A 24,488-nucleotide genomic window follows, 5' to 3' on the forward strand; every position below is an offset into this window, starting at 1 on the left:
TTTCCAAAATGCTTCCATTTTTAGAAAAAGTCAAGTTTATTTATATCGCCCTTAATCACAGTTAGAGTCTCACTGGGTTTCACAATGCCCACATTATGAAACAATAAATGAAAACAATCCCCCAACCTCTACACATTAATTTACATATTTACAGGCACTTACATACTGTATATACAAACACAAAACTTGTGGATTGTTAAAAGGTTGGTCTGGTTTAGGTTTTATGTGACCTATCATGTTATAGTAATAGTACATTTTTTTTCAACTGGAATATATTTGATAATAATTTGCGTATCTCTTTGGACTGTACACCATAAATAATAGGGTTGAGACTGCCAGGGATTATGTGAAACAGAATACTTGAGACTTTCCTTTCATATATATACTGTGGGAAACGATGGAGGATAATGGGAATCATTCCACTGAAAAACATGATCAGATACAGGCAGAGATGAGTGCTGCAAGTCGTCAAGGCTTTACTGTTCAAAGACTTGTTCTTACTAGTCAGGCAGACAGCTGTAATCTTAATATAGGTGAGAACCATACTGCCTATAGAGGCAGTAAGCAGAACCACACTGAAGGTGAGGCCATAGACGTTATTGATAAAGACACTCTCACAGGAGAGTTTAAACAATGATGCATTGTCACAGAAAGGGTTTGTGATCAGAGTCCTGCATCGGCTCAGCCGTATGGTCAGGCCGAGCAGAATAGCCACCAAAACAAAGGCCACCCCCCAGGCAGAAACAGTTAATTTTATCACCATTTTAATACTCATGATGGTAGCATAGCGCAGAGGATTGCAGATGGCCACATATCTGTCAAAGGCCATGATCATGAGTATCGTGTGAGAGGCGGTAGCGAACATGTGTGTGGTGAAAGCCTGGACCACACACTCATAATAGCTGATGAGGCGTTCAGAGGGAGGCACCAACATGTCTGTAAGCAGCCGGGGCAGCATGTTGGAATTGCCAAGGATGTCATTGATTGAAAGATTACAAAATAGGAGATACATAGGCTGGTGAAGGCTCTTCTCAATGCACACCAGGACTACAATGCCCACGTTGGCAAATATAATAAATAAGTAGGAGAACAAGAAAAATAGAAAGACAGGGTACATGGAATCCTGTGCGACCTTTAAGCCCTCCAGCTGGAGTGTGAAGCTGTTGTAGGTGTAGTTTTCCATCAACCTGAAACAAGAAACACAAGAGTGGATATTGTTATGTCACATATAAAGTCTAAGCAGTCTAGTAATATCAGTGATATGTTCTATGACAAAGTATTTCCTGTAAATATATATTTTTTAAGTTTTTGTCAGACAAGCTCAAAAATGACTAGACAAAGTCAGTAGATGATAAAAAACATACTGCTTAATAAGAAAAACTGAAGAGCTATATGACTTTCTGGCATGATTTGACCTGTATTTCTAATTATTCAAAGGAACTTTTAGAAAGACCAATTATGGTTAGTACAATAGTGCCCACCTTGCCTCTTTCAGCTCATTCAGTTCTCAGTCTTATCCTTGTTGTCTCTTCGGTTACCTAATATTCACCAGCCTACCTTCAGTGAGAATGAAGAGCTCTCTCTCTGTCACTGGTTTTGTAGATGCGATTTTATCACCAGGGGAAGCATTTAAATTTACATCAGATAATGGATGATGTAACTTTGTCATAAATACATACCTGCCAACATTAGGCTGTGGAAAAGAGGGAGATTTTCTTACGAATGGATAGGCTATACATTGTCTGTTGTCGGGGGGGGGGGGGGAATCAAAATCTGCCTTTAACAACTATTTTCTGGTGCGTTTTGTACATTTATTGTACATTATTGTACAATATAGTTGCATTTGTGACCTCCCACAGAGATTAATAGCCTATGTAATCCAATCTAGAAATAACAGAATGAAATGCAGTATGAAATGTAAAAAAAAAACAGCACTTAAAATATCAAATATGACCCTACCAAAGTAGTTTGTTTGTTTACCATGGTAGTTTCCATTTCCATTTTCCAGTAACTAAGAAAAAATCTGTTTCTATACCAGATAAGCAAGCATTCAGTCAGTGTTGATATTTCTAGATTATGTCACTTGGTTTATACAAAATAGTTCGTAAATAGCTAGTACATTTACAAGTTTGCTGATGTGGCTCGCGGTTAGAAAGGGGAAGGTCTCGCACCAAGTGGACTGACGTGTGGAAGTGTATTTCTTCTTCTTGGGACCTGGTTTCAGTGGCAAACTGAGCGGAGCGGAGCGGGGGGGCTTGAGCGAGCGCAGTGACGAGTGACACACGTCAGGCAGGGTCGTCCGCGCACGCTCACCTCTGCCTCTGGGCTGGGTTGCCAGGTACCACGACACATATCCCCCACAGAAACTGAGAAACACCCATTTGATTTGTATCACTATGGAATCGGGAGATTAACGGGAGAAATTACCAATCAGGAGCACAGCGGGAGAAAGGGTTAAAAATAGGGAGACTCCCGCGAAAATCGGGAGTGTTGGCAGGTATGTAAATATGAGGTTGACAACAGGCTAAAGTCAGAGTCACATTTATTTGTAGAGCACATTTTATACAAGAAAGCAACACAATGTGCTTCACAAGGCCAAGAGCAATACATTTATAATAAAATAAAATATGAACATACACGTCATCATACATAAAAACATACATACATACACACGCACACATGCGGAGGACAAAAACAATTTAAAGTGCATATAAATTCAGGTAAAACAGGAGCAGACATTTGCTCTAAAACGCAACATTAGTGTGTTTTGAACACACTTCCATGCAGGCTGATCACCTGGGAGGAAGAGCGCTGGAAAACGCCGAGGGAGGTGGACCTGAACTGGGCCTAGTGGGAGCAACGCCATCCCACAGGGAGTACGTTGCGGGACAGGCTGAAAAACAGGGACCATACCTGCCCTTGGTATGGACGCCTTCGGATGATTCAGATTCATGCCTGGATGTTATGAGCGTGGACTCGCTTTTCTCCAAGAGGGGACTGCATCTGCTTCATTTGAATATCAGAAGCCTTCTACCTAAGAACGAAATACGACTCATCTGCAAAAGCAACCGGTTAGGACTTCTATGCATTAGCAAGTCCTGGCTGGATAACTCAATTAAGGACGCTGAAATTGAAATTGAGAATTATGTTTTAGTCAGGAAAGATCGTAATCGCAAAGGCGGAGGAGTGTGTTTTTATATAAGAGCGGATATTGGTTTTAATCAGAGAGAAGACCTAATAGATGACCAAATTGAAGCGGTGTGGCTAGATATTCTTTTACCGAAGAGCAAGCCTATTTTAGTTGGAACTTGTTACAGGCCTCCTGATCAGAGAAACTTTTATGAGCTTTTGGAAGATGTTTGTACAAAGTGTGAAGACTTTGTTAAATCTGAAGTGATCATGATTGGTGATTTTAATACTGACATTAAGAAGACAGATCTTTCGGGGTACAAAGCTCTAATTAATTTCTGTCGCCTGTTTGGTCTTCACCAACTGATTAATGAACCGACATGTGTCTGTTCTTCCACTCAAACTATTATTGACCTTGTTTTAGTGTCCGACAAGGCTAGGATAGCAAATAGTGGTGTTTTACATTATGGGTTGAGTGATCATTCCTTTGTTTTCTGTACAAGGAAGATTAAGAAAAATGTGCTGAACTGCCACAACTCTATAAAAATCAGATCTCTGAAAAACTATAGCAAAGAAGCACTCACCCATGAACTGGTCCCTTGTATTGCATTGTACTGACATGGATAAAGCATGGTGTTTTTTTAAATGTATGTTTTTAGAAGCTATAGACAAACTGGCCCCATTAAGAGAGGTAAGAATAAAACAGAGGACAGAGCCCTGGATGAATGGTGATATTCTAGAGGCTATTAAGATGAGAAATATACAATATTTTAAATACAGGAAAAACAGGGATGATCAGAGTTCGGCACAATACAAAAAGTTAAGGAATGAAGCGAGAAGATTAACGGATAGTACCAAAAAGGCTTATTTTAATGAGAAGATTGTTGAACATAGGGATGACTCAGGTAAGCTATGGAAATCTCTTAAGCAGCTTGGCTTCAGTAAAAGGCCAAAAACAAAAACCAGTAACATCAGTTTAAATATTGAGAAAAGGGTTACAGATAAAAAGGAGGTGGCGGATAGTCTCAATAATTATTTTACATCAGTTGCCAGAAGGCTTGTGGAAAAGCTACCGGGCCAGACAGGACAATGTAGGGAGAGTCATGTCCATCAGTACTACTCTCAGCAAAGGGTTCAAGCTGATGGCTTCTCCTTGACACAGGTGTCTGAGGCAGTTGTGCTTGAGATGCTCAACAAGCTCAACTGCTCCAAAGCAACTGGTTTTGATAATATTTCAGCCAGATTCTTAAGAGATGCGGCTGAAATCATTACTCCATGCATCACCCATATTGTGAATCTGTCTATTGAGCAAGGTCTTTTCCCCAGTGATCTTAATCTTGCTAGAGTGATTCCTCTCTACAAGAAAGGGAGTAAACTGGATCATGGAAACTATAGGCCTGTTTCTATTTTGTGTACTCTGTCTAAGATCATTGAGAAGATCATTTTTAATCAGATTGACAACTACCTGTCCTCACACAATTTACTATATGAATTTTAGTCTGGCTTTCGAAAATCCTACTCCACCGACACCTGTTTATTGTATTTAATTGACTACATCAGGAGGGAGGTTGACAAAGGGAATTTTTGTGGTATGGCAATGTTAGATCTACAGAAGGCATTTGATACGGTGGATCATGCTATTTTATTGCCCAAACTGAAAGCCATTGGTTTTAATGATGCAGCAGTCAGATGGGTTAGCTCTTATCTTAAAGATAGGAAGCAGGTGGTAGATGTTGGCGGGACAATGTCTCATCCTATGTCTATAGATTGTGGGGTCCCACAAGGGAGTGTACTCGGACCACTCTTTTTCCTTTTATTTATAAATAAATGTACCTTAAAAACAGACTTCAGACTTCTCAAAACAAGATAGTTAGGGTTATTCTGAAACTTCCCATGAGAACTCATCTTGACCCTTTTCATTTTGAGAGCCTTGGGTGGTTGAAAGTACAGGAAAGAGTCTCTCAGATCGAGTTGTGCATGGTACATAAGATTGTGCATGGTGCTGTCCCTCAACACCTAAAAAATTATTTAATCCAGGTGAGGGATATTCACAGCTATTCCACTAGGGGCAGTTCCACTGATTTTGTTCCTCCCAGGTTTAAGAGTAACCTGGGGAAGGAAACTTTTTTGTACATGGCAGTTAATCTGTGGAATAGATTGCCAGGAAATCTTAAAATCATAAGCAGCTTGGGAGGTTTCAAGCTGGCACTTAAGAATTGGCTCAGAGGTTATTTATAGTATGATATTATGTCTGATAATAGGGTGTCTTTCTATGTTTTATTTTCTTGGTTTGTTTTTGATGTAGCTTATTTATTTTTATTATTATGGACAGACCCAGACTTGCATATAATCTGCTGAGGGGGCTGCATTATAATGTTATATTGATGTATTTATCTCTGATGTACAAAGTTTTTAATTAGTTTTATTAACAGAGTGGCGAGTGGGGCCAAGCATTGTCTAAAGCAGCACTGAGGTAGTGTTTGATGCTGTTAATACTGTGAATAACTTGCTGAGTCTATTGTATTATTGTTTTGATTAATGTTTTGTGTCATTCTTGCCAGGTCAGATCTGCCGTCCTGACCCCTCCCCTACACACACCCCATCCCCAAATCGACCACAATGGAAATAAGCCTCTGGGCTTTATTGTGTTATCCTGACTTTTTCCTTTTATGTATGCACTCAATGCCTTGGCAGAGCCGGTGTTTTTAAAAAAAAAAATGAAACTGTCAAATAAAATCAATCAATCAATCAATCATCGGGAGAGAGGGAGATGTAAAGTTGTGTGTCGTCCGCGTAATTATGTTATTGTATATTGTGTTTCTGTATGATATGTCCAAGTGGAAGCATATATAAATTGAACAGAAGAGGGCCAAGGATTGAGCCCTGTGGAACCCACAGGTCACAGCGACTTTATCACATGCAAAATTTTTCAATAGAGACAAAAAAATCCCTGTCTAGTAGGTAGGTCCTGAACCAATTTAGAACAGGACCAGACAGTCCTACCCTGTTTTGTAGTCTGTCCACAGTGTCGAACGCAGCACTGAGATCTAAGTGTACGAGGATTGAGAGTTTACCGGAGTCAGTGTTCATGTGGAGATCATTTACAACTTTAACAAGGGCAGTTTCTGTGCTGTGGTGAGATCTAAATCCAGACTGAAAAACATCAAACAGGCCATTTGTTATTAGGTAGCTATTCAATTGATTAAACACAATTTTTTTCAAGAATCTTACTGAGAAACGGGAGATTTGAGATTGGTCTGTATCAAAGGATCTAGATTGTTCTTTTTTAGCTAAGGTTTTATGACAGCAGTTTTGCACTGTGGAAAACACCGGGCTGGAGGGAGCAGTTAACAACTTGTAGTACCTCCGTATTTAAACAGTTGAGTACAGTTTTAAAAAAGGTTGTAGGAAGTGGGTCCATGCAGCAGGTGGAGGATTTGAGCTTCAGCACAGTATCCTCCAGTGCCGTGGAGTCCACAGTAGTGAAATGTGACATACCACAAGTCCTATTCTTGTGAGTAGGTAACACCTCTTCCTTGCCAAAACTCAAAGAACTTATATTTTTTTCTGAGGAAAGTGATTTTGCTATTGAAAAATGTTGCAAATTCCTTGCATTTTGTGGTAGAAAGTAGCTCAGGGTGGGTTGAAGATGATGGATTAATGACCCGATCAACAGTGGAGAAAAGCACTTTTCAGGTTTATTCAGCATTATTCACGTTATTGTTTATGATTTTAGAGAAAAACGATTGTCTGGCACTTTCTATTACCTTGTTATATTTGTTGAGGCAGTCTTTGTAAATCTGAAGCTTAGTTTTTCTACGTTTATGTTTTGCCTGTCTACTTTGTTTTTTTAGTTGTTTTACAGAAATGTAATTTGTCCAAGGAGCTTTTTGTTTCCAGAGATTATTTTTGTTTCAAGGGTGCAATACTGTCATTAAGACTTTTTACTTTCGAGTTAAAATTGTCGACCAGAACATCTGGTGATGATGAAGTAGACAGTACCTGATCGGACATTGAGTTAGCAAAGGCTTCAGCAGTGTCATTATCAATATGCCGTTTTTTCACAGTTTTCATCCTCATTCATTTTTCGGGAGTAAAACAAACATCAAAACAAATACAAAAATGGTCTGATACCGTGATATCCTTGATTAAGGTTACAGTAACATTAAGTCCCTTGGCAATAATCAGATCCAAAGTGTGGCCTCGATTGTGGGTGGGTCCAGAAACATGCTGAGAGAAGTCCAAAGCTTCTAGTAGGCTTATGAACTCTCTCGAATCATGGTCAGTTGGGTTATCAACATGGATATTAAAGTCACCTGATATGATGATATGATCAAAGTCTGTAGAAATTTTTAGCAGTAGCTCGAAAAACTCTTCATGGAAAGCATTTTTACATTTTGGCGGACGGTATGACAATACAAAGAACAGAGCTCGTAGTACAAATAATCTTAAAAGCAAGTATTTCAAAAGTGGAGAAAGCACCAAAATTTACAGAGCTACATTTGAAGTGGCTCCTAAAAACAACAGCGAGACCACCACCACGGCCATAGGATCTGGGAGAGTTAATGAACTTGTAGCTTTGGGGGCATAGTTCAATCAACTGACTGTGTTCGTCACATTTCAGCCAAGTTTCTGTCAGTAATAAAAAGTCCAAGTTAAAAGAGGCAACAATGTCATTAAAAATGAAAGTTTTGTTTGAAAGTGATCTAGCATTAATCAATGCCATTTTAACACTGATATCACGAGAAGCAGCACGAGAAGCAGCACGAGAATCTTATCTGAAGGAGCTAGAATAACATTATGGTTCAGAGAGTTAACACCTCTAGTTCTGCAAGGTCTAGAGGGCCTGATAGTTAATATGGTCTGAATGGGGAATGAAGTGGGCGAAGCAAACATGGGACATTGTCTGATTTTCAGCAAGTGAGGCTTTGATTGATTGATTGATTGACTATTGGATACAGACAATAGTACATCCCAGAGGATAACAAGTAAAACTTAAACACTTAAACACTTGTTTCCAATATGGTCCTCGATGGAGAACAACAAAGAAAAACAGTACACAGAACATACAATATTACAATAACAATACAATTAGATATTTAGTACAAATAGAAGAAATTTCACACTACACACCTAAACACCTAAAACTAAACTATCAAGTGTGAGAGTATATGAAGTATATGTGGAAGTGTGTGTATTATGGTGAGTGTAGTCATGCACACCTGTTTAAAAAAAAGAACTCCTAGCGGCAGCACTATTCACTGTAGCCACCGTGCAAGAGCATACACTGGCTCTATGCTGGGAGTGGACCATCCTAACTTGGCTGCTCAGATAAGCTGGGGCAGTCCCGTTTATATCACAACCTCCACTGGCTCCCGGTTAAATACAGGATTGACTTTAAAATACTACTCATCACCTACAAAGCCATAAACAACCTGGCCCCTCCCTACCTCTCCGACCTCCTCCCCCGCCACATCCCTACCCGATGCCTCAGGTCTGCAGCCGCAACTACTCTCAAGACCACCAGGACCAAGCTCCGGACCTGGGGCGACAGGGCCTTTTCAGTTGCTGCACCCTCCCTCTGGAACGCCCTCCCCAACCATATCCGACAGGCTAACACCCTACCATCTTTCAAACAGGCCCTCAAAACCCACCTCTTCAAGCTCGCTTTCACCTGTTAACCTCCTTCCCTCTCTCTCCCTTCCCTCCATCTCATGATTCCTCTAGTTTTAACTACCTACTTTTATTCTTGTCTTTTATTTTTTATTATAAATGTACCTATTAAATGATTTTACCCTGTATGTGAAGCGTCTTTGAGTACCTTGAAAAGCGCTATACAAGACTAATGTATTATTATTATTATATCACTGAACATAAGGTTAAACTTGAAGCTGTTCAACACGCAGCTCTACTGGAAGCATGTTGACTGCTCTAAATTCCTGAACCCCAAAATGGGTTCTGGAGGGAACATTCAGCATGTAAGGGATGATGTTGTTTTGCATTACCTGTAACTTATGTTTTAGCTTGGCTGACAATCCACTAAGCCAGGCTGAGCAGGTGTAATCGAAATGACACTGTATCAACGCAGACACAGGCAGCTTTTTGATTTTAGTGTCAAACTCCCTGGTTTTATGATATAGAAACTTTTGTTTGTTTGCGCTCTTTAAAAGAATCCTTTCAGGGCTTTTCCTGCATAGAGGAATTTTTGGCGCCCCCCCAAAGAGGTTTTAGCCAGCGCCAAAGGAAAATCACCAGCGCCAAAATAAGAATTGAGAATAAAAATAGCAAATCCTCTCCAAATGTGTTTAATAGCAATTTATCAAACAACTGTTGAACAAGCAGAACATAAACTTAAATACGACATCTTTGACTTCCAGCAGTCAACTCCCCTCTCATCCACAGCCGCTATATTTTACACATGTGGCTAGCGCTGGATAAAACGCAGCCAGCTAAGCTGCATTGTTTTGACTGGGCCTGAACACTCCGCTGTGAAGCTAGCGCTAATGGGAGAGAGGACTTCCTGTGATTTCTTGTAAAATAAAAGCTGTTTTATTTCTGGTGAAAATCTTAAAAACGCTAAATTACAACCGCAGCGTACTTTTTGCGTCATGTCCTGCCTCCTGCACCCCTCGCCTAAACCAAACGGGGTATTTCCAGTAGGTGAGAACGCGTCTGACACGGACAATCTCCTGTTGTGTGTGTTACATGTGTGAAAGGGTAACTCTGGAAAATGTCTGGACCGATTCTCCGGACATTGTCCGGAGTTCATATGTGAAAACGGCTAGAGACAGCTAGCAGAGCTTTGACGGCCTTCGAATAATAACCTGTTGTTTTTGCCCCTAACTGTATTGTTTTTGCTTGGATTATTATTATTATTACGCTGTTTCTTCTTCTTCTGCCCCAAAAGTATCTGGATTTCAGAAGCCGTAAGATCTAAAGCAACCAAACTTGGCAGATAGGTCCAAAGTCTCAGCCACTACTCAGGCAACAAAAACCATGTCAGTCGGCCTCATGGTGGTGCTATAAGAAGCAACTTTATGTTTTGGCCTATAACTTTGTTTTGGCCTACAAAATTCATGTTTCCCTGAATTCCTTGGGTCCTTAGGCATCTACTGATATAGGCCGTGGCTATTTATGTCAACAAGATTTTCCACCATTTTGCCAAAAATTTTTTGCTACCTCTCCTACAAATTTTGTCCAATCTTCACCAAATTTGGCCCACAGCATATCTGGACTGACCTGCACAAAAGTTATGGAGCAGTTTTTTGATATTCCATACCGTTTTGATATAATTTGCTTTCAAAATTTGTAGGCTTAATATACAAAAAATGCCGTAACTCATGAACACGTTGTGCTACCCTAACCAAATTTGGTACACATGTGCACCGATCGATTCTTCTTCTTTTTTTTTGGTGGTACTTCGCCCATATGTGGTGCTATAGTAACATCATAAGTTTAAAGGCCATGCACATCCATTGTATTTATATCTCAGTCATTGTATACAGTACAAACTCTGTTCAAATTTCAAAATACTCAGCATGCCACCATGGTTGTTCCTCTTTGGTTCCTAGGACTGGAGAGGGCAAGGAGATGTCTCAATGAGGAGCTCTCCAAATTCACGGCCTGCCTGTGCTGATGAGATGTCCAATAAAGTATACATTTTTATAACAGTCTAACTGTCTACATAAAATTTAAAAGACATCTAAGTTTAAAAGTACAATTCTTATTAGGTATGAAGTCTGTTTGATCTGAATGCACCATTTTCACCGGTAGAGTGTTCAACCGGCTAATCCATTTGATTTAAGAGGGAAATTGGGGAAGTATGGACCCTCTTCCTGTGGGTCTTCCCATTCTTATATATCACAGCTTCAGTTAAGGTTGGTGGCAAAATCCCATCTGTCTGGTCTTGTTCAATTTTTGCAAATGAGGTGATAAAATGTTGCTTCATCTGTTATATTTTTTGTCTGGGAGCCCATCTGGGCCTGGTGCTTTGCCACTTTTGATTGAAGTAATGGCGTTCTGCATCTTCTCCTTACTAAGTTGTGGGAGATCAGGTCCATTAGACCTCTGGTCTGCTGACGGCAACTTCATGCGCCCCCCCCCCCCCCCCCCCAAGTACCAAGTACCAAGTACCAAGTACCAAGTACCGGACCTGGGGCGACAGGGCTTTCTCGATTGCCGCTCCCTCCCTCTGGAACTCTCTCCCAAAAAACACATTCAAAAAATCCCTTAAAACACACCTTTTTAAAACTGCTTTTAACTTTCTTTCGGCCCCCTGGTCTTTTAATTTTAACTTTCTTGTCTTTCTTCCTATCTGAAATGTTCTATTCTCTGTCTTTTTTATTGACGTTGTCTGTAATGTGTTTCGTATCTCCTTTACTATGTAAAGCGTTTTTGACTGTTTAGAAAAGCGTTATACAAATATAATGTATTATTATTATCTAGGAATTCATGCATTACTGAAGGTCGCATGGTGCTCTTTGATGTGTACAGTCTAGTATACAATTCTAGAAATCTGTCATTAATGTCCTTGGGCTTTGTCAGTATGGTACCATAAGCAGTTCTTGTCTTTGTTCTTTGATTGTCTCCAAATTCAACGTGTTTCTGTTTAATGTGTAAAAAACACTTTGCTTATTTTTGCAGATATAATTTTATTGTATTCATACTTAAGGGTTGCCTTTTATTTCTGATTGTCCTATGTTCTCATATAGTTATGTGGACCTACAGGACCTAAACAACAATACAAGAATATTATAAACTCCAAATTAACTAACATTTAAATTAATTTAATTCTTGAGAAACTGTGACTGTTTCTGTATCAATAGCTTAGTCAAATTCAGAGTGATAAATATCTATGAAATATTACAATAAAATACTTCACTATCTCAATTTACATATATCTCTATAAAAAGTTAACTTCCTTAAAATGCATAGAGCTCAAGGAATCTATCATGTGTCAGGCCTGTGAAGTACATTAAAGACTTAAATAGTGAGATGAACTTGAGGGGTTTCATCCCAAAATGCTGAAACAAAATGAAACAAATGAATGAAAAAGACCCCCCCAACATCTAAAGATTAATTTACATATTTACAAGATACTTACATACTGTATATTCAAACACAAACATTGTGGATTGCTAATGCACTTTTATGTGCCCAGGCTTTTACAAAAAAAACAACATAAAATTCTTATTTTAAAATAATTGTAAAAGTATTTTTGGCATGGAATACATTTGACAAGAATTTGCGTATCTCTTTGGACTGCACCCCATAAATCATAGGGTTGAGGCCACCAGGAATTACATGAAACAGAATACTTGAGACTTTCCTTTGATACGTATACTCTGGGAAACGATGGAGGGCAATAGAAATCATTCCACTGCAAAACATGATCAGATACAGGCAGAGATGAGTGCTGCAAGTTTTCAAGGCTTTACTGTTCAAAGACTTGTTCTTACTAGTCAGGCAGACAGCTGTAATCTTAATATAGGTGAGAACCATACTGCCTATAGAGGCAGTAAGCAGAACCACACTGAAGGTGAGGCCATAGACGTTATTGATAAAGACACTCTCACAGGAGAGTTTAAACAACGATGCATTGTCACAGTAAGGATTTGCGATCACAGTCCTGCATCGGCTCAGCCGTATGGTCAGGCCGAGCAGAATAGCCACCAAAACAAAGGCCACCCCCCAGGCAGAAACAGTCAACTTGATTACCATTTTGTTACTCATAATGGTAGAGTAGTGCAAGGGGTTGCAGATGGCCACATATCTGTCAAAGGCCATGATCATGAGTATTGTGTGACAGGCGGTGGCAAACAATTGTGTGGTGAAGGCCTGGACCACACACTCATAATAGCTGATGAGGCGTTCAGAGGGAGGCACCAACATGTCTGTAAGCAGCCGGGGCAGCATGTTGGAATTGCCAAGGATGTCATTGATTGAAAGATTACAAAATAGGAGATACATAGGCTGGTGAAGGCTCTTCTCAATGCACACCAGGACTACAATGCCCACATTGGCAAATATAATAAATAAGTAGGAGAACAAGAAAAATAGAAAGACAGGGTACATGGAATCCTCTGTGACCTTTAAGCCCTCCAGCTGGAGTGTGAAGCTGTTGTAGGTGTAGTTTTCCATCAACCTGAAACAAGAAAAACAACAGGGGATATTGGTATGTCACAAGTAAAGTCTAGGCAATCTCAATATATGATATCAATGAAGGTATGACAAAGTAGCACCTGTAAATCTAAACAAAAGAGTCATTTAAGCTTTTGCCAGACAAGTTCAAAATAATAAAAAACTTACCACTAATAATAGGAATTCAACAGTGCCCACTTTGCTTCCTTCAGCTCAGTCAGTTGGTCTTCTCTTTGTTGTCTCTGTGGTCACTTAATATTCACCAGCCTACCTTAAGTGTGAATCAAGACCTGTTTCTCATTCACTATTTTTATAGATTTGATTTTATCATCAGGGGAAGCATTTTACTTTGCCTCAGATAATTGGTGGTGTAACTGTATGTCATTAATATGAGGTTCATGGCAACTTACAACAGGCTCTCCAGGTGTAAATAAATAAAATTGATTTGTCTTATTGTGTCAATAAAGCTAATGTACTATTAAATTCCTAGAGGTGAGGGGCTAATGTACTGTAAAATGCCTAGAGGCCAGGGTGTCATCTAGGCTAATTTACAAAGTAAGGTAAACTTGGAGGGTTTCATTCAAAAACATTTTTTATAAAAATAATTAAAACTATTTATTTTATTGTTCAAAAATATAGATGATTCAGTCCTTAAAACTGTTTGTGTTTGGTAAGGAGAGATCTTAAATATAACTAGAAAAGGCTACATTTTCTGAGTTTGTTCTCGTGTAGTTTCTGAAAAAACTACACTAAACTAAACTAAATCTCTTTGAAAAGTAATAGCAACTTCCCCTCAATAAACCGCACGTTTTGATGTCATATGTCTATGTACTGTAAAAACTGTTGCGTGCAACTTTTGTCCGGAAGAATACGGAAAAGCACACTAATAACTACAATAATAACAATATCTCTACTATGAGTTTTACTTTCATGTCAGCATGTCATTTTGTGTGAATGGTTCTAAATGGTGGGTATTTCATTTTGAAACAGAACTCTTCACTTAGGCCTAGTAAGTTGAACTCAAAGACTTTTAATGAGTATGTCATTGCAAGCAGGAACATTTCAGGAGCGCACTGCTATGTTTCCATCGTTGGAGAGAATTAACATTTCTACCATAAAGACGACAAGAAATGTCAATGCATGTTAATTTTATTTGCTAGATTGGCCAGGATGAGATACTGGAAGGAAATGTAATATGGTGAAACTGAACATATGATCATCACTAAGAAAGGGGATCAGCAATTAGTGGATTAAAAGAATGCCACCAGACCACCAGTGATTGCTAGAAATTTTAAGGTGGAAAAAATCTTTATTGGGTATATGGTCATTGATTTCTGGGTGACGGACACCACTGAAAGATCTGGCCTCACATAAGATTCATAAGCTGCTGAAGACCACTGCCCAGGGAGTTTTACAGTAGAAGTGGAAATGCCCTGCTGAAATTCATCATAGGTGCTACTTATGATGTGTTACCCTCTCCCCAAAATCCTAGCCAATGTGAGGATTCTGCCTGCCCACTGTGTTCAGGCATAGCTACACTTAGGCTATATACTATCAGGTTGTAAAACAAGTTTGTCTCAGTGAAGATACACCTGGAGACATAATCAAGTGCTTAGGTGCCTAGCAGCAATTGAAGGTAAGCGATTAGTGATGAATTCATTGCCTGATAGGAAAAAGGGTACTAAGATTAAGTTTGTCAGAGAGGGAGAAAAGATCAGGAGGGAAGCCATTTTAGGCAGGCAGGTCGTATGGCAGCTAGGGGCGGGGCTAGGGGCAGGGCGGGCAAATGGCAGTGGATTTATGGAAACAGCTTGTGATCCACAGAGCGATAGTTGGCTCAAATTTAAGACCAGACTTGGTGTTGTGGTCAGAGTCACAGCGGATTGTGTATTTTGTAGAGCTCACAGTGCCATGGGAAGATGCAGTAGATGAAGCTTATGAGAGGAAGATACTCAAGTATTCTGATCTGGCGGCTGAGGTGGAGCAGTGATGTTGGAATGTGCGACTGAAGCCTGTTGAGGTTGCAGAGGATTTGTAGACAGATCAATGTTAGCACTTCTTGGTGAATTAGGCATCCGTGGACAGAGTTTAAAGCAGGCAATGAAGACTGTGTCAGAAGCAGCCATCAGAGCTAGTGAGTGGTCATGGATGAGGAGAACACATGCTAACTGGGGCACAAAGTAGCCTAGGTATCTGAGTTAGCCTTTTGGTAGCATGCTTGGGTTAGCCTTGATTCAGCATTGGCTTGATAACATACTTGGGTTAGCCTTGTGCAAGCATTAGCTTGGTAGCATGCCTGGGGCAGCTTTGTGTTAGCATTAGCTTGGTAGCATGAGTTAGCTTTCTGTCAGCATTAGCTTGGTAGCATGCTTGTGTAGGCCTTGTGTTAGCATTGGCTCGGTACCATGTTTGTGTTAGCCTTGTGCTAGCATTAGCTTGGTAGCATGCCTGGGGCAGCCTTGTGTTAGCATCAGATAGCTAGCATGTTTGGGTCAATCTTGTTTTAGCATTAGCTCGGTAGCCTAAGTGTTGCCTTGTGCTAGAATTTGCAACCATACACACAAATGGGGCCTCTGATTAATCGTGTGACTTAGATAAACATTGAGGGTGGCTGGACAGCTGATTGGGCCCTAGCATTCAATGAGAAGCTGCCAGACAAGCCAGCAGGGCCAGACGTAGCTTAGCCTAAGCAGATACAATGTGGATATGCGGACTGCTGAGACGGTTGGGTATCTGCTCTCTGCTTGGACTAACTTTCATAGTGTGACTTGGTAGGGTTTAGATGTAGTGTGTAACTCAATGTTCTCAATAGAAAGGGATATTGTAAGTATGTATTGTAAAGTAGTGTTGTAAAGTAGTGTTGTTGATAACAACAAGGTGCAGGTGACAGCAGCAGCAATGTAGTGGACTTGGGTCTGCTGAGTCTGGGCAAAGAGGGAGGTGTTTCTGGGACGCTGAAATACACTGTTGAGCCTTCTTGAGGTGTCGTGGGCCTAATTCAATGAAACATCGGTGAAGGAAGGTGCCTACTTGATAACCCCAATGATTTGCCTACACTCACTCACCTTGAAGCTAAAGTAGGTAGCTGGTGAATGTTGCTGCTTGTCTTATGGTGCTGTAGATTTTCTGACAGTTTTCTATGGTACACATTGGTATGGTAGTATATCATTCTGTTAAACTCTGAATTGGGCCTCTATATGAATGCTCCTGGGTAAGATGTTAAACTGTATCCAATTTCCCCGCTGCCAGGCGGGTCAGTAGAATGTCACTAGGCAGGCTAGGGCTGGAGTCCCAACAGATCCTCCTCTGCGTCCTGCAGGGTAGGTTTGCCTACAACAGGATGGCACAGGTAGGAGCAGCGACCGCCCGATGCTCTATTTTCGCTACTGAAAGGCTATTATGATGATGAATTCGGACACAAATCCTATATTGCCAGCTGCGGGAGTCAGCAGGATGCCAGCCGCAGGAACCAGTGCACGCCCGCTAGTCGTGCCTGATGAAGACGCTCCTTCAAACCTACTGAGGAGGGGAGCGGCTGAAGTGTGCACTCTGGGACCTAAGGTGAAATTGCTCAAGTGCAAGCGGAACCTCATCCTTGCTACGATGAACGTCCAAACCATCCAGGATGTGAGCAGGGCGGAGGAGCTGGCACGGAGCATGAAAGAACAGGGTATTGCCATCTGCGGCATCCAGGAGCACCGGATTGTCCATGAGGATGGCATGCTCACAACTTTGAAGACCAGCAAAGTGCTTGACCAGTACATGATCACTGCATCGGCCTGGAGGAATGAGGCTCAAGCAGCTACTGGAGGGGTTGGAATTATGCTGAACCAGGCAGCTCAGAGGACACTGATTGGCGTGACACGTGTATCAGACCATATCATCACAGCTTCCTTCAAAAGCAATCCAATCCTGACAGTTATCGTGTCCTACGCGAGGACAGCAAGAAAAAGGCCTTCTACGACAAGCTCAGAGAGACAGTAGAGACAGTTCCCGAACACAACTTCCTCATGATCCTCAGTGACTCAACGCTCGCCTGGGGCCAAGCGATGCTCGCTTCACTTATGGTGATGAAATCAATGTCAACGGGACCCGCCTACTGGAGCTGATGGAAGACTACTCCTTGCTGGCCTCCAACACTCTGTTTGAAAACAGGAGAGGCAAGATCTGGACTTGGCTCTCACCCCACAACACCAATCATCAGATTGATTTCATTTTAACTCGCAAGAAGTGGAGGAACAGCATTGTAAACTCACAAGCCTACCGTATTTTCGCTACAATTGGTTCAGACCATCGTGTTGTTGCAACAAGAGTCAGACTTAGTCTGAGAGCCAAGAGGAAGGAGACCACCAAGAGGGTGAAGTACAACTGGAAACAGCTTGAGGACAACCTGGAACTACAAGAGCAGTATGCAGTGGAGATCCATAACAGGTTCCAGCTGCTTGGCAGAGAGGAGGGGGAGACAGCAACGCTGTCAGGGCAAACGAGGAGGCGGCTGAGGTCTGTCTCAAGAAGATCCCCAAGGCGAAGAAGAGAGTGAGGTCCTCTGATCCTCGTGTGGTCAAGGCACGAGAAGAGATGGTCACAGCTTACAACACCTTTGTAGCCGACTGCAGTTCGATCAGCAGACAGGCGTACGCTGAGAAGAAGACGGCGCTCTTCAACATCTACAACGCCGTCGAGGAAGAACATCTCACTCAGAAGGTCAGAGAAGTGGAGGAGGCTCATGTGAATCAACAGCACGCAAAGAGTTGGCAGCTGATAAATGAGATTTCTGGGAGAAGATCGGCACAGGCGACTCAAATCAAGGGAGAAAGTGACGAACAGCGTGTTGAAGCCTGGTACAATCATTTCAAGAATCTCCTTGGCAACCCCCCAACTGTCCTTGATGAAGATGAAGAAATTGGCCAAGTTTTCACAGACCTCCCTATTGATGATTGCCCATTTACACAGGCAGAGTATGTGAAGGCAAAGGCATCCCTGAAGAGTGGCAAGAGCTGCGGTGAGGATGGAGTGGTTCCAGAGGTGCTGAAGTATGTTCCAGTTGACAACATCATACTGGACTTCATCAACCAAGCCTATGATGCCGGAGAACTACTGGACCAATGGGGCCTTCTCAATATCATCCCGATCCCAAAGTCTGGTGACCTAACAAGCACAGACAACTACAGAGGGATCAGCCTCAGCTCAGTTCCTGCAACCTTTAACAGGTTGATTCTCAACCGCCTTCGGCCTGTGCTAGACCCCCTGCTGAGACCTCAGCAGAGCAGCTTTCGAGAGAAGTGGACAACCGTCGAGCAGGTCTTGGCTCAGAGAAGGATCATCGAGAGAGTGCGGAACAGAAACCTCCCAGCAATCATGACCTTTATCGATTTCAAGAAGGCCTTTGATACAATCCACCGAGGAAAACTCATCCGCATTCTGAGGGCATACGGCATTCCTGAGAAGCTAGTGCAAGCTATCAGCAGGTCGTACGAGCACACTCACGCCAAGGTCAACTCACCTGACGGCGAGACAGACACCTTCAACATCCTCGCCGGCGTGCTTCAGGGCGACACTCTCGCTCCCTACCTCTTCATTATTGTACTCGACCACGCGTTGAGGAAGGCCATCACTGGACGTGAAGAGGAGCTCGGGGTCACCCTAGCACCCAGGAGGAGTCGTCGTGTACCAGCTGTCACAGTTACGGACCTCGACTATGCCGACAACAATCTTGCTCATCTCAAACACCGCTGAGCAAGCTCGCAAGCTCCTGCTGGCAGTCGAAATGGAATGCCTAATAGTGGGACTTCAGCTGAACTCAAAGAAAACCAAGGTCTTGGCCTTCAACACCGACGACACAGTCGTGTGCACCAGCAGTGGAGAGACCCTCAAAGTGGAGGAGGACTTCAGGTACCTCGGTGCCTGGATCTTATCCTCCCTGAAGGACCTCAAGACCAGAAGGGCAATCGCTTGAAAGGTGCTGCACAACATGAGGAAAATGTGGAAGTCTGAGCTCAGCAGGAAGATCAAGCGCAACCTCTTCGTCTCCACTGTTGAATCCGTCCTGCTGTATGGGGCAGAAACATGGACACTCACCGCTGCCCAGGAGAAATTGCTGGACGGGTGTTACGCTGGTCTACCGCTGGTGACCACAAAGATGCGTCAAAGGAGACTGAGGCTCGCCGGCCATAGTGCGCCATCCTGACCTCATCGCTTCAAAACTTGTCCTCTGGGAACCCATGCACGGTAAAGCCACAGGTGGTGCTAGGAGGATAACATACGTGGACGTGCTGAAGAAGGACACTGGCTATGCCAGCGCTGATGAACCGCGCTCTGGCATGCTGGACCGGGATGTGTGGAGAGGTGTCATCTCAAGAGCCCGAGTTGCCCCAGGGGACTCGACATGACGATGATGATGATGATGAATGCTCACCTTGGATTATGGCACAAGGGATAGTAATAACATATCCTGTGTATTGATAAATGACAACAGCACCAATTCTTCTCAGGTTAATTTTATTTAAGAGGTGGAAATGAGGGCAATTTTTCATTGTCTTGGTCAAATCAACATCATAAACAATTACAATGCAAATGCAAGTTGACTGCGCTAAATATGCACCTAAGCTGTGCCTCGCCACCAGAGTGCTTAAAGGATAACGCTGATATTTTTTAATGTATTTCTTGCCGTCAACAAATCCTATGAAAATATCAGAATCAACAATTCATTTGCTCTACTCCCACCTACTTTCCGACTTCCCACGTTCCCTTTTTAGCCTTCAACCCAGAAGTCATTGGCTCCAATTGTAAGTTAAAAATCTTTAAATACAGCTCACAAAGACATAGTTTCAATTTTAAAAATCCCTAACTGTTACCTCGTGCTACGGAACTACTTCCCTGAGATAGAAAACGTGTTTACGGTTGGCTTATTAAGTTGTTTGAGGAAAAAGTCGTTTTTTTTTATACAATGGAGTTCTATGGCTTTATTGGGCATCGGCTACATGAACGAGACTTGTTAGCAAAACAAATTCATTGCTGATTTTGTTATTTTCATAGGATTTGTTGACGGTAAGAATTGCATTAAAAAACACCAACCTTATCCTGGGAACCGTGGGAAAAGTGGAGTATTAGTAGTTTCTAAATGCAATACAGTTTTTGTTTCTTGGGTGATTGTCTCAGTCCCCCTATTCAATGGTGGAAATGCCTGACACAAATCCAGCATTCATATGCCGATAATCCATCCATCCATCCATCTATTTTGTATCTGCTTGGGTGAAAATAGGGCATTCAGAGCAGCCCAGATGTCCTTTCTGGTGGGGATCAATAACCCGGGGTGTCAGTGATGATCGTGCAGTACAGTGCAATTTCGGTATCAAGAAATGCAGGGATTTGTGCTTGCGTCACCCGGCTGTTTAGTCCATGTCAAAAACGCACAGCGCAAAGCACAGTTTGTTCCGTGGCTCAACCAGGCAATGTGCATGTGAACAAATCATATTCAAAAGCTTAGTAAGCCTTTTCGTGGATGATATGTTGACCATTTTCACTTTGATATAAATCCCTCAAGCAAATTGTTCATTTTAACTGTATACACATGTGGCTGTGGTGATGATGAATGATTGTCATCCAACATAGAACTGTCAGTATGTGCCATGACACATGGAGTGGGGATTGTGGAGACGGACACATCCTTTATATATGTCAGGGACTGGCTGGTGGATGCCCCCCTCCCGTCACCAAACTGTCCTTGTGGTTTGCTGCCAATTTCTGTTTGGCTTTTTCAAATGTCACTGAACCATGTCCTACATTGGGCAACAGTTTCCCTAGGACTAGAGCAACACATGTTAACCAAATTTAACATCATCTGCCATCTGCCCATGACGGCTTATTTAAGCTGCTGTATAATTGCTTGTGGCAGTTCTGCACCTCCCGCATAAAGACATCAGTTTCTTCTTGGGAGAAGCTTTTATGGTGGAACTGCTCTGGACTGTTCGCTTCTATCCCAAACTTGTCAGTGCACTGTGGCGCAGAGCACACTGCCTGGAAGGTAAATGAAAAGATATGATTTTATTGGTCATGATTGAAGCCAGGGCCACGACACCTACTGATAATGTATTCCTCCTAATCCAGCCCTGTTCCCAGCTATGCCACAGGTATGCCGTATGTTTCTGGCCACCGAATTATCAAAACTCAGATGCCACATCCTGTGCACCAAGTCATGTTTATTTATATAGCTCTTTATCACAAGCATGTTTCAAAGGGCTTAACATACCATCATATAGATACTACATCACTATATACCATACTACATCACATTCTACAACATTTACATCATATTCTACATCATATACATCCACATGACGCTCATGTATATACATACTGTACAAACACAAAACTTGTGGACTGCTAAAATGTACTTCTGTGTGGCCCATGCTTTTACAAAAGCATTTATTTTCTTATTTTAAAATAATAGTAAAGGTTTTTTTGGGCTGGAATACAGAGAAGAATTTCCGTATCTCTTTGGACTGCACTCCATAAATCATAGGGTTGAGACTGCCAGGGATTATGTGAAACAGAATACTTGAGACTTTCCTTTCATATATATACTGTGGGAAACGATGGAGGATAATGGGAATCATTCCACTGAAAAACATGATCAGATACAGGCAGAGATGAGTGCTGCAAGTCGTCAAGGCTTTACTGTTCAAAGACTTGTGCTTACTAGTCAGGCAAACAGCTGTAATCTTAATATAGGTGAGAACCATACTGCCTATAGAGGCAGTAAGCAGAACCACACTGAAGGTGAGGGCATAGACGTTATTGATAAAGACACTCTCACAGGAGAGTTTAAACAATGATGCATTGTCACAGAAAGGGTTTGTGATCAGAGTCCTGCATCGGCTCAGCCGTATGGTCAGGCCGAGCAGAATAGCCACCAAAACAAAGGCCACCCCCCAGGCAGAAACAGTTAATTTTATCACCATTTTAATACTCATGATGGTAGCATAGCGCAGAGGATTGCAGATGGCCACATATCTGTCAAAGGCCATGATCATGAGTATCGTGTGAGAGGCAGTGGCAAACGTGTGTGGTGAAAGCCTGGACCACACACTCATAATAGCTCATGAGGCGTTCAGAGGGAGGCACCAACATGTCTGTAAGCAGCCGGGGCAGCATGTTGGAATTGCCAAGGATGTCATTGATTGAAAGATTACAAAATAGGAGATACATAGGCTGGTGAAGGCTCTTCTCAATGCACACCAGGACTACAATGCCCACGTTGGCAAATATAATAAATAAGTAGGAGAACAAGAAAAATAGAAAGGTAGGGTACATGGAAACCTCTGTGACCTTTAAGCCCTCCAGCTGGAGTGTGAAGCTGTTGTAGGTGTAGTTTTCCATCAACCTGAAACAAGAAACACAGGAGGGGATATTGTTATGTCACGAGTAAAGTCTAGGCAATCTAGATATATCAATGATATACTCTATGACAAAGTAGCGCCTGTAAATCTAAACAAAAGTGACATTTAAGCTTTTGCCAGACAACCCAAGCCTAACCCAAACCCAAACTTACCACTAATAATAGGAATTCAACAGTGCCCACTTTGCTTCCTTCAGCTCAGTCAGTTCTTGGTCTTCTCTTTGTTGTCTCTGCAGTCACTTAATATTCACCAGCCTACTTTAAGTGTGAATCAAGACCTGTTTCTCATTCACTATTTTTATAGATTTGATTTTATCATCAGGGGAAGCATTTTACTTTGCCTCAGATAATGGGTGATGTAACTGTATGTCATTAATATGAGGTTCATGGCAACTGACAACAGGCTCTCCAGGTGTAAATAAATAAAAAATGATTTTTCTTATTGTGTAAATAAAGCTAATGTACTATTAAATTCCTAGAGGTGAGAGGCTAATGTACTATAAAATGCCTAGAGGCCAGGGTGCCATCTGGGCTAATTTACAGAGTAAGGTAAACTTGGAATAAATCTTGGCGAATAAATCGTTCAGTATGAAAGATTTATTCGCCAAGATTTATTCCAAAAGACTTGGATTTCCTGTTTCTGACAGAGACTTGGCAGAGGAGCATGGAATATGGCCCCCTAATCGAAGTGTGCCTGTCCGTTTGTACTTTTATCAGCACTCCCAGGACCTCGGGCCGGGGTGGAGGATTTGCTGTGGTGTTTAGGAGCTGCTTTGCAAGTCGGACAGTGAGCACTGGGTCTTTCTCCTCATTTGAACTGCAGATGACCAAAGTTAGTCATTCAAATCCGTTTTATTGTATTTTATTTACCGCCCCCCTGGTTCAAATTGTTCTTTTATGTCTGAATGCAGTGATTTTTTTTTTTTTTATCCTCTATCATTAGGTTGGACTGAGTTATTATGGTTATCACTTCATTCTGATCGAAAGGTTTAGGCAGTGGGTGGGTGTCTCTGGGAGCGCCCTGGACTACTCCTATCTCTCGGATAGGAGTTTTTCTGTGTCGGTTGGTCCCTACATGTCTGCAACTACTGCCCTATCCTGCGGTGTGCCCCAGGGTTCTGTTTTGGGTCCTATCTTATTTGCTTTATATATGTTTCCCGTAGGACTGATTATTAGCCAATTTAAAGGTATTTCTTATCACTGCTACGCTGATGATATTCAGCTGCAGATCTCTTTTAAGCCAGATAAGACTGACAAACTGTTTTGCACGATTGTCTGATTTCCATTAAGGACTGGATGGCTAACAACTCGACAGACCTACTTGGAACTGACATGCCTGGCCCTGGAATTTAAACCGCAGGAAGGGTCTGTGACATGGCCAAATGGTACATGGAAGTACACATCTTTGAGATCCAAAAACCACTCCCCTGGTTTGGGCAGTGTGCAGCATATTGAAGTGGAGGACCTTGAGACAAAAGTTTAATGGGCGGAGGTCCAGCCTTGGCCGAAAACCCCATCTTTCTTGGGAGTCAAAAATGCATTGTCATTCGGAGCTTGGCACCTACAACTGGGTGGTAATGGATTCCTAAAGAAACAGTTCAGCAAGCACAATCGACATTTAGACACAGTGCTATTGAAGCGCATATGCAACAGGAGCATGGAGGCCTTGGTCGTGGCACAAGCAAACGTGTATGGAACAAAGCAACACACACAGAAAAGAGGAAATTGATAGTGAAGCAAATACATTGCCAAGAGGACATGAGAAGGTGTGCCAAAGCAGCTTCTGGAGCTAAGCGGGGTCAGTGGATGAACTGGGGAAATG

At 42.0% G+C, this 24,488-nt stretch overlaps 2 protein-coding genes and 1 pseudogene across 2 annotated transcripts; all 3 read right to left on the reverse strand.

The window, feature by feature from the left end:
• Positions 1-238: 238 nt before the first annotated feature.
• On the reverse strand, positions 239-1,183 carry LOC139639709 (putative olfactory receptor 52L2). The gene is made up of 2 exons (XM_071513858.1): positions 832-1,183; positions 239-702 (listed from the first exon to the last, which is right to left on the reverse strand). The coding sequence occupies exons 1-2, from the start codon at positions 1,181-1,183 to the stop codon at positions 239-241; spliced, it is 816 nt and encodes a 271-aa protein (XP_071369959.1).
• Positions 1,183-13,269, reverse strand: LOC139639710 (olfactory receptor 8G17-like). Its single transcript, XM_071513859.1, has 4 exons — positions 12,918-13,269; positions 12,378-12,788; positions 2,185-2,394; positions 1,183-1,187 (listed from the first exon to the last, which is right to left on the reverse strand). The coding sequence occupies exons 1-4, from the start codon at positions 13,267-13,269 to the stop codon at positions 1,183-1,185; spliced, it is 978 nt and encodes a 325-aa protein (XP_071369960.1).
• Positions 13,270-21,701: 8,432 nt separating this feature from the next.
• Positions 21,702-22,647, reverse strand: LOC139639711 (olfactory receptor 8G17-like; annotated as a pseudogene).
• Between the last annotated feature and the right edge of the window lie 1,841 nt (positions 22,648-24,488).

This window comes from Centroberyx affinis, unplaced genomic scaffold (assembly GCF_046629955.1).
Source record: "Centroberyx affinis isolate AG114_WGS23_722 - 3 ecotype Tasmania unplaced genomic scaffold, CSIRO-AGI_Caff_v1 ptg007582l_1, whole genome shotgun sequence".
Classification (NCBI taxonomy): Eukaryota; Metazoa; Chordata; class Actinopteri; order Beryciformes; family Berycidae; genus Centroberyx; species Centroberyx affinis.